Source organism: Ambystoma mexicanum, chromosome 8, assembly GCF_040938575.1.
Source record: "Ambystoma mexicanum isolate Mex_15411 chromosome 8, UKY_AmexF1_1, whole genome shotgun sequence".
Classification (NCBI taxonomy): Eukaryota; Metazoa; Chordata; class Amphibia; order Caudata; family Ambystomatidae; genus Ambystoma; species Ambystoma mexicanum.
In genome coordinates, this window is record NC_090929.1 from 711,983,408 (window position 1) to 712,000,895 (window position 17,488).

The 17,488-nt window shown below is 46.4% G+C and overlaps 1 protein-coding gene across 1 annotated transcript in view; it reads right to left on the minus strand.

Annotated features, from left to right (window-relative positions):
* ASCC1 (activating signal cointegrator 1 complex subunit 1) overlaps positions 1 to 17,488 on the minus strand; it is an 857,123-nt gene that overhangs the window by 766,462 nt on the left and 73,173 nt on the right. The window contains exon 3 of the mRNA XM_069610516.1: positions 4,783 to 4,882. Coding sequence (XP_069466617.1) covers positions 4,783 to 4,882 — 100 coding nt within the window. The remainder of the gene's footprint in view (positions 1 to 4,782; positions 4,883 to 17,488) is intronic.

The window sequence follows — 17,488 nt, forward strand, 5'->3', positions numbered from 1 at the left end:
CACTCTCTGCTTGGAAAAGCATCTGATTTGCAGAAAGTTGGAGCTAGAATAACAGGAAGGTATTTAGGGAGAGAAAGTTGGATCTAGTGGAGTCCCAGGCCCCAGAAAGCCTTGTGAATGATGTAGAGGGTCTTAAACTTGATTCTCGCAGCAACCGGGAGCCAGTGGAGAGAATTTAGGGCTGGGGAGATGTGGTCCCTGTGCTTGAGGCCAAGGATAAGTCTTGCAGTCCTAATCTGGATTAGCTGAACGGGGCGAAGGCAGGAGGCAAAAGACAGGGCTTAGGAAGACTGAGGAAGAGGTTGTTGCAGTAGTCAAGCCTGGAGAGGATCAGAGCTCTGGAGACATTGGGTTTCTGAGGGAAGATGAAAATGCCTCTGAGGAGGTGCAGTTAAATGTGCCACTTCTTGGCAAGGTCCGTGATGTAAGCAGAGAATAGTCTAAGATGACACCAAGGTTTTTGGCCTCAAAAGAGGGTGAGGGGAGGGACCCCAGCGAGGGTGGCCAGAGTGTGGGAGGCAAGGAGGGAGCAGTGGTCCCAATGAGAAGGATCTCGGTCTTACTTGCATTAAGGCAGAGGTCGTTAGCAGTGCACAATGCTTGAATAACAGACAGGCAGTCAGAAATAATAGAGGAAGAGGAGGAGGCAGCGGAGGCAAGCTTGAAGGTGAGCTGCGTGTCATCCGCATAACACTGGAAGTTAGGAGAGAGGGAGGAGATCAAAAGGGCTACAGGAGCCAGGTTGAAAAGCAAAGGTGAGAGGATAGAGCCTCGAGGGACACTGCAGGTGGAGAGAGAGAGACGGAGGAGAGAAAAGGGCCCAGATGAACATGGGTAGGACGGTCAGAGCGGAAGGAGGTCAACCAGTTCAGAGCCAGGTCTGTGATGCCAAAGATATCACAGAGCCATATATGGGTGGCAAGGCTGACATATCAAAGGCAGAGGAAAGGTCAAGGACGAGAGCGGAAGGAGAGTTGGAATCAAGATTAGAAAGCAAGTCTTCACTGGTGTTCAGGAGTACAGTTTCTGTGCCTCTGGCCGCTCTGAAGCCAGCCTGTTGGTCGTGGAGACAACCAGAAGATTCAGTGTGGTGGATAAGCTGGGAGATGGCCAGCTTCTCCAAGAGTTTGCCCAGGAAGGGGGTCATGGAGATAGCGGAGTAGTTAGCCAGACAGGAAGGGTTGGCGGAAGGCATTTTGAGGAGAGGGTGCACAAGGGAGTGTTTGAGGAGTGAGGGGAAGGATCCAGTGGCAAAGGAGTGATTGCAGAAATCAGCCAAGGCTGGAGCAAGGGAGCCAATGGTGTCCTTGATAGTTCTGGAGGAGCAAGGGAGCACCCGTTTGGATGAAACCTTCATAAAGCAGACTTGTCTAGTAACCTCATCAGGTTATATGGGAGATAAAGAGGAGAGTAGGAGGGAAGGGGGGGGCAAGGAAAGCCAGAGAGCGGACCCTCAGTGCCACCCCAAATGCATGAGTGTGGGTTGGAAAAGGGGTCACGGGAAGCAGACCAAAGACCAGTCGCGTCATGCTTCTCCTCCACATGTTTGTGCATTGTTGTAGTAGCCAGCTTCACTGTGTTCCATTCACAACGACTTACTGACCCCTCTTTATCTTCTCCAGCCAGCTAAAGTGCTCCCAAGCCCAGAATAAGGTGGGCGCTGTCCAGCCCGGGGTTGAGATGTCCCCTGCACCACCTCACAATTGAAAAAGTGCACCTGTGCCTGCGTTGCTCTCTCTGCAAGAGCAGGCATAGGTGCAGAGGTCCCAGTCTCTTCCTTCTCCTCAGAAATCTGCTAAGGATCACCAAGCTCTTCCAATTATTGCTTTCCATTTTCCGTCTGCACTACCAACTGTAATGCCCATGCTCCATCATTTAGTCAAGTATTGGCAGCCAGTCCTCCCAAGTCATATCCACCACCTCTTACAGAAAGAATCATTGAACAGGCCCCGCCCCCTCCACCTCCTTGATTGTGGTCTTCTCCTCTGGCAGTGGCAAACCCTCCTATGTTTTCTGAGTAACGTCCACAATCTCCCTCCTCCCACTTCCTGACATAGTGGCAAACTCTCAGCTAGTCCTGCCTCCTAAACTATTCCTGAGCCATCCTCACAAGAGTCTGCCACCTCACACAACAAATGTTCTGGATGTGGGTGTCTGGCACATATTGGGTCCATAACCACACCATTCTCCTGAGAGACCAGCACAGGGCAATCACAACATCGTAGGTCCCAGGAAAAGTGAACCTACTCTCCCTTCTTAAAATCCCCACCCCAATTTCATTATTTCAATTACCTCCACAGAAAGGAATAAAACACTTGTGAATAACACGCAACAGCTCATGGCCAAGGCAAAAAAATTGATTTATTGTGGTTCTTATACACAAAGGGGGGTAAAACAGGAAGAATTCTCTGGGTCGTGCACAAACAGGAAGGTTGCTTAGATTACACAAGCAAGCAGAACTGCAAAAGGGAATACTTTTATTCTTTTGAGTATAAGGGCAAGGAAAGTAAAACAAAGGAAAGCAGTCACACAAGCCATAGCAGGACAAAAACACAGCTAAATGGGTTTAGGAATACGAAAGGGACTTTTTAGGGCGACAAAGGGTAAAAGGAACAGAGGAAAGGGGGAAAGTGTCTTTTTTTACGGGTAAACAGTACAGACAAAGGGAGCTTCTTAAACACAAACAGACAAGAGGTGGCCGATAGAGAGCAACAATCCATTAAATCTAATGCACCATCAGGAAAAATCACCTAATACTTCCAAAGTCTACCAATATTCCTGTAAATCACACGTTGGCGTGCTTGTCCTGAAAACTCCTGATCCTCCAGACAATCTCACAAAAAGCAAGTGATTTAGTTATTTTTCAGATTTCATGAACCTCCCAGAGCAAACCTAAACTTGCCGGGAGATTTGGAGTCCAACTGGCTCACCTAACAGAACCCATCCGCAGGACGGGTTTGGACACGAATTATGGATGCCAGCGGGGTCCTATCGGAATTCCCAATACTGAGGGGTGCATTCGGTCCAATCCATGAGTATTCCTTTTCAGAAGTTCAGTCAGTCTCATCAAGGGACTACAATACTTTCTGGTGCTGTTTTCATGAGCCATCATTGCCTAGAACACCAAGCTAGCCTGTCAGTATCGTGGCTCAAAGTCTGCACTCGCTACATGCCATTGGCTAGTGATAATTGATTCCTAGTCAGTAATAAGTGGTGTGCTATATGCATGTGGAGGAACTGAGGTGGTGCATTTCTTTTAATGGTTGGCTAGTAGCTTAAAACTTGAATTGTGGACCTCTGTTGGTATACTGTCCATTCATTAGCCCTGCCTCTTTAACATATACCTTTCTCTACTGTCACAACTCATTTCCTCCTTCTACTCCAACTTCCAGTGCTATGCTGACGATACACAACTTTTCTTCAAACTTCCCACTGACGCCCTTGCACCCTCCTTCATCCATGACTGCCTCTCTGCCATCCAGGCCTTGTGCACTGCCAATGACCTCTGCCTCAATGCAAGCAAAACTGAGATTCACCCTATTGGGTTCCCTGCACCATGCTCCTTCCCTGCACTCTGACCTTCTCCCATGGGCCCCCACCTGCCTCCTCCACTGTAGCTAGGAATCTCAAGATCATCTTCGACTCCTCCCTTTCGTTCATTCCTCATATTCAGGACATTGTCAAGAAGTCCCACTTTCAGCTCTTCCTTCTCCAAGGGACTCTACCCTTCCTCACCTTCACCCAGAGACTCAATGTTACCCGTGCTCTGGTTCTCTCCAGGCTAGACTACTGCAATAGCCTCCTCCTTAATCTTCCTTCCTCCACCCTGCGATTCCTCCAGCTAACCCAGAATTGGGCAGCAAGATTTATCCTTGGCCTGAAGCCCAGGGGCAGAATCTCTCCTGCCCTACAAAACCTTCAATGCTCCTAGTCTCAGCACAAATTAAATTCAAATCTCTCTGTATCATACACAAGGCTATTTGGGGCCGGGGACCACTCTATCTTCAACGCTTCCTGACCAAATACTTCTAGGCTCCTGCATTCCTCGGGCACCAACTCCCTGCCTGTGAAGCGCTTTGCCAAACAGAGAGCTGGTGGGCGATCACTTTCCTCGGCAGGCTCCCTCCTGTGGAACAGCCTCCCTCTCAGTCTGCGTCTTGAGCAAGACCTCCTTAAGTTCCAAAAAAGCCTCAGGACCATTCCCTTTACTTCCTCCTTCTCCTCTCTTCCCTGCTAATCCCACAGAGCATGACAGATGTGCAGGGCCCTTATGTGTCCTCAGGGCCTTGACCCCCCACATCTCTCATCGCAGCTGCTGTCTTTTCTTCTACTGCACTGACTTGGATCACCCACTCATTGATGGTTACACTTCTGTTCTTCTCCTCTCAGCACTTACCCAGAGTACTTTTCCATGAGCATCAAAGCACCCTATCCTTCACCTTCCTCATCCCCCCGCGCAGCACGTGCACGTTCTGAACATTCACAAGGCATAGTAGGTTTGTGTCCCCTTCCCTCGACTCAATATTTGTTAGTACTATTAATGCAATTATGTATCCTTGCTGTAGTTGTTTGTCTACCTCCCCTGTCTCCACCTGGTTTGCCTTGTGGGTGTTTTGAAACAGTTTTTCTAATTGTATAAGTGCCTAATTAGTGACCAATAAATAAATATTGAAATCTGGCCTGCCAGTCATCAACAAGCCATCATTATTAACACCAAAACGGACACTACAGTAACACACTACATATATTTAGCATCTGTCAAATTGTACTATTGATACTCACTTAAACAGCGGGCTGGGGATTTCCAATGTGGATTGATAACCTTTTTCGGTTTGTTCAACAGTAAAGGAATCACAGGGTTCATCTGCACACTCTGCCATATCTAGGGAGCATAGACAAGTGTGTTAAGGCTCTACACAATCATGATCATCATCATCATCATCTAGCATAAAGGATGGCAGCCCTAGTGCAGCCTAGATGGCAAAAATATGTTTTTAATTTTGGCTCAGACGGGAATGCCGAGGTGCAATTTTTGCTTGACAGCTGCTATTACCATAGAGACTGAATGCACCCATGTTTGAGTATCTGTAGGTCACTGCTAGAAGGCACTACTACAGAAACACTATGCCGATTGATTTGCAGTACCAGGGAAATGTTAGGAAGACCTCTAAATGTTTGTCGGACCAGATTTTATTTGGAAACCTTGCTCCTTGTGATAAGATGGGGTGCAAAGGGCCCAAGAAGTGCACCACCTGCTTTCCAGGGCTTTTGAAATAGCAGATTGTGTATCCTGGTATGAAAGCCTATACAGACAAGAAGGGTGAATGGGTACCAATGTTGCACTCCAGTATTGTTTAGCCAGAGTTCCTGTTTCTGGGTATATCCCCAAGCTCGGCATTCAGAGTCAGCAGACCAGGGATAATGCCAGAGCAAATCCTACCCAGGAGGCGGGGCAAGGGTGTCTGGAGGGACCCTGAATTGTGCTGGGCATACCTGCGACCTTGGAACCAGGGTATGCCACACCATGCCTTGCAGCCTCCTATCTGCCAGCTCTGTGAGCAGAAGCGCCCACACCAACCATAGTCTCCCTCCTTTGATCACATGCACATTACCGGAAAGGGCATCGAGTTTCCTGGACAGCAGGAAGGATATGCAAGTAGCTAGCAACAGTGGAACACAGCGACCCCACACATGCATACCTGGGTAAGGGGGTTTGGCCAACAGTTAAAAAAATTGGGAAGCTGATGCGTGGCCCTCGGAGGAAACGGAAGGAAAGGACTGGACAGAGAAGTCAGGTGCAGACATTGATCAATAGGAAGGAGGGGGAGCCCGGAAGCAGTCAGAAAGTAAGGCCAGCATATAAAAGACTCACCCAATCAGTGATTGATGAGGGGTCTTCAGGTGAGGTCAGAGGGAGAGCTAGCGAACCGGGAGACCAGGCGGAGGACAGATGGTGGTGCGGAATGCTAAGGATGTGTTGGAGATTGTGGCATAGAGTGCGGGTAGGGTATAGTGTGTGAAACTCGTGAGAGAGAAGGGGGTTTTATGAGAGTGAGTGTTGAAATTGGTGATAGCGAGAGAGGGAAGCTAGAAAAGCGTGACAGTAGAAAAGGGATTAGAAAGTGAGATTGGTTCAGAGAGAGGCAATGAGTGGAAGTGAGGGTGGAAGAGTGAAGACAGGTGTGGAGGTTGGAGAATAGGAGTGAAGAGGAATACAGGGAGAGAGAAGGAGAAGCATCAGAGGGACAGGCAGATAGATGGGAGAAAGATAGAGAGTAGGTAGAAGGGTAAGGGATACCAAGTTAGAGAGAAGGGAAAAAGGAGTACGAGTGGAGTAGAGAGAGAAAATAGGGGAGGGACTAAGAGGAGAGGAAGGATGGGAGAATAGGTCGAAGGAGGAGCAGAGAGATGAGCAGAGAGAGAGATGAGTGCAAAGAATAGGAGAACTAAGACAGGAGAAGGGGAGAGAATGAGGGAGCCATTCCAGAAGGTGAGAGAAAGAATAGGAAGGGGGGGAGTGAAAGATAGCGTGAAAGTGGGAAGAGAGAAAGAAAAGGCACAATTTATTGTCTTGGGGAACACCAGAGCAGGTTGCCATTAGTAACTCCCAGAGGGAGGGAGCTAGAGAAGGCTGTAGCCTTTAGGCCCTCATTCTTAGTCCAGTTTAGACATGCATAATAAAGGGTTAACTTTCTCTAGTCTTGGCGTACACCATCTGGGTTGCAGGTAAATCTGGGCTAGTGTGGAGGAAGCCCACCGAAGGCTGATGATTAGACCATGGAATCCACTTAATCTGGCCCACCTGCAATCCTGTCTTGACCAGGTTGTAAAAGTGGTCCATACATTCTCAATATGATATAATAGAGTTATGGAATTCTTTTTAGAACATCTGCGATCATTTTTATGAACTGTTGCAACGCTACAACAGACTATTTTTTGTGCCTTGGAAATATAGTTTGAAAATTCCTAACCAGGCTTACACTTTTTTCTAAAGAGTTTGGAACAACACTGACGATAAAAGATTCGTTTATGTTTTCAATTCCTTGCACTAAATAAGGGGTGTCGAACACAGGCTGGTGGGCAGGACAGGCCCCCGAAGGCCTTTCTAGCGGCCCTCCAAATGCACAGTGCACATTGCATAACAATGCGATTGGACAGGAGGGGGGGGGGGGTTCCCCGCTGGCTGTAGCTTCAGTTACCATATTGTTAGAGAGGCTATGTCACCAGTAGCTAATTCTTTGCAGATCAGCTGGGAGCACCACTGCACTAAAAGCAAAACACCCAGAAAGGAAGGGATATTTAAGGCAGGTAGACATTCCACTGACGAGCGAACATGAATCCGAAAGGAAGCAGTTATTCTGAACTCGATGTACCATTCAATTGCAAGGATGCCACGCCTAACCTCTTCAGAATTGGAATTAACTCTGAAATCTAAAACCATTATTAAACAACGAGTTCACGTCCACTCAGAACGCGGCGCACAATTGCTGGTGCATTGTCAAGAAAAAGAGGGTTAGTTTGCATGAAATACTTTCTGTTTGCGATCCAGTCCTAACATAACCTTTAATAATGTATGATGGTGTAATTTCTACTGACGTTTTTTCTGAAGAATAGCACCTTATCTGGCCCGGATTCAGTCATATGGCGCCGAGATATGGGTGTCTACTATGCTTCCAAGGTTTATATGGGGCGCACCATTTTTTGAAGGGCATGGTCATGGTTTGCGGCCGTGAAATACTGCGTACCTTTGGTGACTGGGGAACTGTAGTATTACAATATTTCACGTGTTCCCCTACAAACACGTTTAATTTTTCTACAGATTTTTATCCAACTTCTCATGACATTTTTCAACCCTATTTTTAACAATTACGTGTGAGGGAAATCCCCTGCAAGTGGTTTCAGACTGGCACACTTCTCCTGCACTAAAATAATTCCACCAGCCACTACTGTGCCTTATTCTTTTAATATTCATAGATTCAATGATGCATTCAAGGAGCAGTAATTTTGAGGTCAAATTCAAAAAATGTGTGCCCACCCCCCAAATGGAGAGCCACCCCCTTTGGGACTAGGGAGGTGAGCCTTCACCACAAAAACCTCTGTAGGGGTTAAGGCAAGCAGGATTTCACTGTGGGTAACCCCCCTTCTGGGGACAGAGAATGTCCAAGTAAGGATTCCACCCCCCCTCCCTCCATCAATGTTTGTTGGTTATATGGGAATTGAACATTGCAAACAGGAACAGAGCCCCTTTTAAGTGGATGGCTTGGTTTCTACCCTATTTGTGTTGCCGCCTCCTGAGGAAGAGCAGGATCAATGGAATCTTCCTCTGTTTTCCAGGGAGGAACATAAATGTCGCCGGACACCAACGTAGTGGGAGAGAATCAGCCAGAGAGCCTGAGACGCCAGCGTGCGCGAACAAGCAACAAAAGGAAATGCTCCTGTTCAGGAGGAGCCGACAGCCATGCAGTTGGTGTGACGGGTGAAGACCTAAGGCAGCCCGAAGAGCGTTTTCAGTTTAGAAAAGGCAGGAGTAGGGGTTACCTTCATGGGGACAGCCCCTTTTGCCTTCGTGAGAGCAGCACCACCAGCACAATAATCGACGAAGACTTCTCCTGCGCCGCCTGGGCCTTCTTGGGCAGGTCAGATGCCTTTTGCTCCGTCCGTGGCTTCTCTGGATTCTCCCGCAGCTTAGCCGGGTTAGACGATTTCCTTTCTGAGGAGGAGCTTGATCGTTGGATGGGGATGGAGGCGGATGGTGATGTTGATCGCGCACTGCCCATCGCGAGACCCGCTTGCGTGGCGACCCCGATGGACGCTGACTTGCGGTGCTGGCCTTGTCTTGGGCCCCCACGGATGGGGCACCCGCTGAGGACTTAGAAGCCCGCTCCTCTGACCGACCGGTCCTGGGTGAGGCATGACTCTGCTTGGGGCATGGGGCAGAGGCCTTGGCTTTTAGCCATGCTGCCAGTCTACTGTGTCGATCCTTCTTCATTTTCTAGGAGAACCGGAGGCAGATCTCGCACTCTCCTTACTTGTGGTCTGTGTGAAGACAGAGGCATTAGAGGTGTTTGTCCTCTACAAACACGTTAGGTAGCCCGCATCTGGTGCAGGACCTGAAAAGGGATCTTCCTTCCTTCTTCTCCTCTGTCATGGCCGGAGGTGCGGAGAAGCCCGATGGCCTTCTGGAAACTTTGAAGAAACTTTGACTATACTTGCCCTTGAGAGGCGTTGCGCTGAAATTCACAGACAAACGGATCCCCGCTGTCAGCAGATGGAGGGAAGAGCACACAGGTTCTTTTTTGACAAAAATAGAAACTTTTTCAGTCGAAAAGGGAAAAAATTTAGCAAAACTCGAGGACTCCCAACACTGAAACGTAAGGTAAAAATCTAAAGATGGCTGCTAGAGGAGGGCTTAGGGAGAAGACGGTCATTGGCTGGGGGCAATATGACCCAGAGGACAGTGATTGGTTTAGAGGAGAAATACAGTTTGTAAGTGAAAGTGAAACTGTTTTTCTGTTACAGAGGATTCCCGGCCTGACGAAGGGGGATATTCATGACCATGCAAATCCATGCAAGACCCCCTGTTGGAGAAAGGCCTTCAGTGCTAGTCCAATTGCCCTTAGCTCCAAAAGGTTGATGTGTAGTTTGGACTCCAATGGAGACCAACGACCTCTGATTGTCAGATCGTTGGCGTGGGCTCCCCACACTGTGAGTGAGGCATCTGTCACTACTGTTATCTCCGGCCATGGTTGCAAAAAAGATTCTCCTTTCAGAATGTTGTCCTTGCAGGCCCACCACAGAAGGTCCTGTGAGACTCTGCTCGGAACCTGAAGGAGGTCTGACATCCTGCCTGAGAAATGGAACTACTGTGTTCTGAGAGCCCACTGAAGTGATCTCATTCTCAGGCGAGCCTCTGCCACCAGAAAAATGCAGGATGCCATGAGGTAGAGCAACCTCAAAAAGTCAAAAGGGAGGAAGACGCTGGGCACTCTGAAACTTGGTGACTATCTGCAAAATGTCTTGAGCCCTCACCTCGGGTGGCAAGGTTTTCCCAGGGATGCATCCAGGATTGCTCCAATAAAAAAAAAAGTGTCTCTGAGATGGTATCATGTGGGACTTCTTGTAATTGAGGCAGAAGCCCAGTCTGTGAAGGGAGTGGCAGGTGATACTTAGATGTTCCTGGGCCGGTTCGGGTGACCATGCCCTGATCAGCCAACCGTAAAGGTAGGGGTAGACGCGAAACCCCCCTCTCCTGAGACATGTATCTAGCACTGCCATTAACTTGGTGAAAACCCTTGGGCGCAGGTCAGCCCGAATGGCAGAACTCGATACTGATTATGAGAACCGCCAATGGCAAACCTCAAGTACTCTGTGCTTGTGATGGATTGGCACATGAAAGTAAGCATTCTGAAGGTCTGAAGATATTATCCAATCCTGGAGCAGGAGAGCGTGAAGGATCTGAGAAAGTGTGACCATCATGAACCTGTCCTTCCTGAGGAACTTCAAGTATCTCAAGTCCAAGATCGGTCTCAGTCCTCCGGCCTTCTTAGGGATTAGGAAATAGGGAGAATACTGTCCTCTGTTGCTCTCCATCACAGGTACTGGTACTATTGCACCTTTCTCTAGCAGGGTCAACATTTCCTGCAACAGCAATGGATCTGGAACATTTAGCGAATGGTTTCCCGGTGGACGATCCCAAGGTCTTTGTATAAAGGGGAGGCAGTAACCCTGGGCTACTGTTTCCAGTGCCCATGCATCCTAGGTAATACCTCGCCATTCTTTCAGATGCTGCGACAGTCTGCCTCCCAGCGGGGTGTAGCAAGTCCAAGACCTCCGAGTGGAAGCAAGTGGCAGCGCCACGCCGCAGAAGCACAAACAGGTCCTGAGCCACTGGATGGAACCGGTGAGTCAACCCAAAGCAAGTGGGGACCAAAGGGCATTCCAGCGACAACGACAATTTGAATGTTATGAGATTGCTAATACAGAAACGACATGAAGATTGTTTGAAAGCAGAAAAGTACAGATTCAAACCCAAATAAGATACAAATGCATGAGATGCAAGTGTGGCACAAAGTTTGAAAGAACATCAAAGCAGACAAATATACTAAGCCAAGATCGGTATATGCAATTTTGGTGATACAGAGGAACTGAATAAACACATGAGGTCCTGGCAAGAGAAGAATACCAGGCAATTGAAACCCAAGAGAGGTCCTGGCAGGAGAGTACAACAGGCAGTTGGAAATGCATTAAGAGTCCTGGAAGGGGAGTATAGTAAGCGATTTGCAAAGCTACAAGAAATGCTAAAGAAGGACAGTGTTTGCTAGACAAAGGAGACATTTGCGTTAAAGAAAGACTTTTACTGAACTTGTTGCCCAACAGGAGTATTGTGAATCAAGGAGAGACACAAAGGAACTGTTAGTAAAGAGACATTGCATCCCATCTACGAATCCAGGGGAAGGGAACCATCCTCTGGATCCAAGGTCTTTTTACTTTGGGCAACATTTTCATTGGAGCTATTCTAATTTTCATTTGTGAACACTTTCTTTGGTCAATATCAGGTTGAAGTCATTTTCCTTGCCCACTTTATTGTTTTGTTTATAGTGTGAGGGTCTGGATAGGAGGTTTTGCACACAAAGACAGATTTTCATTTATTGACATCCTGACACAGATAGATCCTTCGTTTTTGGTTTTTACGTAGGGAAATTCCTCTTTAGAATAGGGCCAGAGAGGAATTTTCCCAACCCATTTTCATTTGAATGAAAGTCTTTAACCAAAAACATGACCACTTTATGTCCAGCTTTCATTTCGTACCCCTCGTATATGGTGTCAGCTTTGGGATCAGGCTAAGTTGACAAACTGGGGAACCCTTAGATTCAAGGATTCAAGAAACTCAGTAACCAAGCTACTGATCCATCAATTGCCACAGAACACTCTATTGGATTTGACTTTTGACTTGTGCAGAGGCAGGTGAGAAATGATCTAACTTAGTACTCATCCCCCCTCCTGGAACCATCAGGCTTGCCTCCAAGTCGGGTTTAGCCTAGCAGCATGGCCTGGACATGTTAGAAGGCATCATATATCCAGACTATAGAGGGGACATAAAAATCTTGATGCAAAATAACAGCAAAGAGGCATATCAAATGAAGGCGGGGGAGAGAATATCCCAAGGTTTTCTGGAAAAGACTCTGTTTCCTAAGCCCAAGGAAGTTAACATCTTTGAAAAAACCGAAAGAGGAACCAAGGGTTTTGGGGAGGCAGATTTAGAGTCTCACATTTACCAGAAGCAGCCCCCCGCAAATATCAGGTATCAGGTAATAATGTCCCCATACATAATGTCCCTATACATAATGTCACCGGGAAAAGCCATTGGCGACATTATATATGGTGACATTATGTATCTGGACGGGTTGTAGGGATGTCCCCTGCTCCCATTTAAAAAAAAAAAAAAAAAAAAAAAACAGCGGTTGCGCGGGTGTGCCCCACATGTTCAATGTAATAATGCCTCCGAAAAAAACAGCAACCTTTTTTGTCAGGGGACATTTTTGCAGGGACATTATTACATAGAACCAAATATAAGGAGAAGAGACTGAAGTTATCCCTGTTTTAGCCTTTGCCAAAAGGAATGACCCCTTGCATGCTGAGCCTTTTCTTCAGGTCTTACCCAAAGAGGAGGGGAGGAAGAAAGGTGGACCATTCTTTTTCTTAAGAACTGCGCTGTTATATAGGGGAGATAGTGGGCCAGATGGTACCCCTAGATCACAAATTATGGTACCCAAATGTCATGAGAAAATAGTACTAGAAATTGCCCATTCCCACCTGACAGGCAAACATCTAAGGACAACCAAAACTCAAGCACAGATCCTGAAACGTTTCTATTGGCCCGGGTTTTATGCAGATGTAAAGAACTTGAGAGGATCCCCTTGAAGACACTACCGTGGTATTAACCAGCTTGTTCTCTGATGAAACCAATACAAATACTCTGATTCCTGCCGACCTAGCTCAAAATTCAAAGGAAGATTTACTGGACCTCCTAGAACAGTTCCCTGATGTTTTCAAAGCTGAACCTGGTCAGGTAAAAGGAATGTACCATTATATCCGTTCACCCTAGGAAAGCTGGTCTATTTGAAACCGTAGCGGAAACCTGAGGCCAGAAAGAACATCATTGTAGAGGAAATAAAAAATATGTTAGAGGCTGATATTATCGAGCCCTCTCAGAACCCCTGGTCATTCCCAACCGTGTTAGATCAATTGTGGAGGTTCTGCATTGATTTCAGGAAGGTAAACGTGGTCTCACAATTTGACATGCCCAGAATTGATGATCTTATTGATCGATTGGGGTATGCCGTTATCCTCTCCACGAGTGATCTGACAAAAGGGTACTGACAAGTCCCTGTTAATCCAGCAGATAGGGAGAAAACAGCATTCTCTACTCCCATTGGGATCTTTCAGTATAAGGTGTTACCTTTTGGTTTGCGTGGGCACCGGCTACCTTTCAAATATTAATGGGCAAAATCTTCCGGCTATACGCATATTTCTGTGGAGCATACATCGATGATATCATCATCCACAGCAAAGTCCTGGAGAGAGCATGTTTATCACCTGTATATACTTACTAGGGCACTATTAAAGCGTGGGCTCACAGCAAATCCAAAGAAATGCCACTTGGCTAGATTAGCAGTCAAGTACCTTGGATTTTTCGCAGGAAACTGGCTGGTTCAGCACCATACCGAAAAGGTCAAGGCAGTTAAAGAAACCCCAAGTCCCAAGACAAAGAAAGATATGAGATTCTTTTTTGGGTTTAGTAGGATATGACAGATATTTTATCCCTAGTTTCTCATCCATCATGTAACTGTCTTACTGATGAACTCACAAATGCTGACCCCCAGAAAATTAAATGGCAAGAGGAAGACCAGTTATGTTTTGAGAGGCTTAAACACATTTTGTGTAGTGAGCCTCTTTTGAAAGTGGCAGATTTCAACCAGGAATTTATCGTACAGACAGATGCTTCGCATGTTGGCTTGGGGGCTGTTCTATCACAAGGTCATGATGGAATTGAGCATCCCATCCTCTACATTAGTAGAAAATTCTTCCCAAGGGAGAACATATACGTGACTACTGAGTTAGAGGCCTTGGTGATGAAGTGGGCTATAACCTACCTCAAATACTATAAGACAGGCAGAAAATTCAGGCTAGTCACTGACCATGCCCCATTAACATCGATGAGCCTCCGCAAAGACACACATATAAGAGTCATGCGCTGGTTCTTAGATTTATAGCCCTATTGTTTTACAGTGGAACATATGAAAGGAAGAGAACAAGGTAACGTGGACTTCCTTTCCCGTTTTTCAATAGGTGCTGAAAGAACCAGCAACATTAGGGGAAGGGTATGTGATGAATCCAATGGAGTCATCATGGATCCCCGAGAGCTGACCTCCTCATGTGGCATGGGGACACAGTCGTTACCTGATCCTGGGGGTGGCTTTATGAGGGAGTATCACATGGGAGGAGACAACTACCAGGCAGATGTCATAACTTTATTGGACAAGATGCAGTATCCCCCCCCTTTTCCCATGCAGAAGACCCTCTAATGCCCAAGAACTTAATGGTATATTGCTGTGCATTTGTTCACCCTTGTAGAGGAAATAAAGAAGCCTCTTCCCAATATTCTTTTGGTCAAACCCCCATCTATGATCCGTGGTGCACCTTTATGTGTAACTGTTCCCTCATGTAAAACCACTGAAAAAGACTATCCCAATAATGCATGTCCAATGACAACCATGGACTCCAACTCCCATAACCACCTAAGTACTGAGACGAGGGAGATGAACGAGTTGGTACAAAGTAACTGGAGCCTGAAGCTCAATGTGCAGACTAGTTAATCTACTAAACCACCTGTGCACAGGACATTTAAAGATGGTGCAGGAGACACATAACGGTGTGGCGGAGCAGTGGAGTATGCCGAGATGGAAGGAGAGACGCAGTGCCTGAACAGGACATGCATGGGAGAGTGCCTGGATGCTCGGCAGCTCCAAGAGGCAGCATTCTCTGTACTGGGACCTAAAGGGAAGCAGGTTTGTGACCGCAGAGCCGTGAAGGAAGCCTGGAAGGACGTCTGAACCATCCAGAACAGGAAGCAGGCGGCAGAGCCACACCGCAGAAGCGCCAACAGGACCAGAGACGCTGGAGAGAACAGGTGAGTCAATCCAAAGCAAGTGGGAACCCCAGGGCGTTCTGGCGACAATGCCAATGACCATTTGAATGTCATGAAATTGCTAATACAGAAACTACAAGAAGATTGTTTGAAAACAGAAAATGCAAAGTACCGATTCAAACCCTAATAAGATACGAATGTATGAGATTCAAGTGTGGGGCAAAGTTTGAACGAACATTAAATCAGACAAATATACTGAGCCAAGAACGGTATGTACAATTTTGGTGATACAGAGGAACTGTAAAAACAAAACACATAAGGAGTCCTGGGAAGGGAAGGATACCAGGCAATTGTAACCCAAGAGAAGTCCTGGCAGGGGAGTGTACCAGGCGATTTGCAAAGCTACAAGAAATGCTAAAGAAGGACAGTGTTGGCTAGACAAAGGAGAAACTTGTGTTAAAGAAAGACCGGTACAGAACTTGTTGCCTGATAAGGAGTATTGTGAATCAAGGAGAGACACAAAGGAACTGTTAGTAAAGAGACATTGCCATCCCATTTAAGAATCCCGGAGAAGGGAACCATCTTATGGATCCAGTGCCTTTTTACTTTGGGGAACATTTTTGTTGGAGCTAATCTGATTTTCATTCATGAACACTTTTTTTATCAATATCAGGTTGAAGACATTTTTCTTGCTCACTTTATTGTTTTGTTTATAGTGTAAGGGTGAGGATAGGATGTTTTGGACACAAGGACAGCTTTTCAGTTATTAACATCCTGACAGACAGATCCTTCGTTTTTGGTTTTTGTTTAGGGAAATTCCCATTTAGAATTGTGCCAGAAAAGCATTTCCCCAACCCATTTTCATTTAAATAAAATTCTTTAGCCAAAAACATCACAGCTTTGTGTCCGGCTTTTTCTTTCTGACCCCTCACACAGTCCTGTCCCAGTGGCTGGGTGAGGGAGTTAGAAGGGCCACAGTCTCAAGACTAGTGGAGAGAGTACTGGAGGTGAGTTATTGATTGGTGAATGAAAATGATACTTGGTCCATTCAAGATTCGTTAAACTGGCACCCAGACTGGGCCTGTGGAACCTAAGGAGCACGGTCGGACATTTTCCCTGCGGGAACGGCACGGCCTGCTGGTTCACAAGAAAGACTAAACATTTTGATATTAATGGGAGACCATGGACACTCCAGAACTTAACAAACTGCAAGAGTAAACAAGTGGTATACATCATAGAGTGCCCTTGCGGTCTTAGGTATGTCGGACAGACAAAGAGAAAGAAGAATAAAAAAGAGACAAAGTATTCAAAATATACATGAATCACAAAAGACAAACCATCATTAGCTAAACAATTAAAAATGGTTTAGGCCTGATAGGCGGGGTACTGTGCAGGAGACAAGTAACTACTGCAAATGAATTGCCAGGGTGTAAAAAAATTACCCTGGTAGTGAGTATTGGCATGGTTAATTAATAAACATAGCCGTGTTATCTGTCTACGTGTAAGTAAAATCAAAAACAGTTGTCAATGCTGTTCTATAGGTAAATGAACCAAGCATGGGAACACGTTTCGGCTTGCCAATATGTATGGCATCCGTGGTTGAGCCTTCCTCAGGGCAGGTATGGTAAGTCACCCTATAGGGGACAGAAAGATAAAACAATATTGACATATCAACAAGAATCAGGACATTGTCTTTGGAAAAACAATGAATCATACTGCTGATCCAAATTGGGGTCCACAACCTACTCACCCTGTATCTAGATCAGGGACGAGAGCAGTTTGTGGTGTGTTTCCTGAATGTGTTGCAATTCTTGCAATACTTGATCTGACATCAGTTATTAAGACCATCTGGGTGCTAAAAAGTCATTATAGGAGAAATTTAAACAGGGGGAACAGTAAGGCGAGAGGAAACAAAGATGGACAAAGTTGTGCTTGCCTGGGCACTGTTGTGCCGTGTACCTTGTCTGCGGTCAAAAAGTGTGTCTTGTCAGAGAAACCTGTTAGTCCATGTTAGCAAGCAGTCCATGTTAGAATCTGTGAGCACAGATCCAGAATCAGGGGCAAGAATTTGAGTGCACCCCTCGTCAATCACTACGTGGAATTTCAATATTCGGTAGATGATTTGATGTGGTGGATTGTAGACATCGTCCACAATTCCTCCAATGTTCTTATGAGTCTCCTGGTGAAAGAAGCCAGATGGATACATAGGCTTGACTCATTTCACAATGGCCTGAATGAGGAATTTACACCTCCTACGTAATTTGACCTTTTTGGTGCTACATGTGAAGTTTCACTCCATCTGGTGTCTTCTCCATGTTACATAGCAACCATACATGGAAC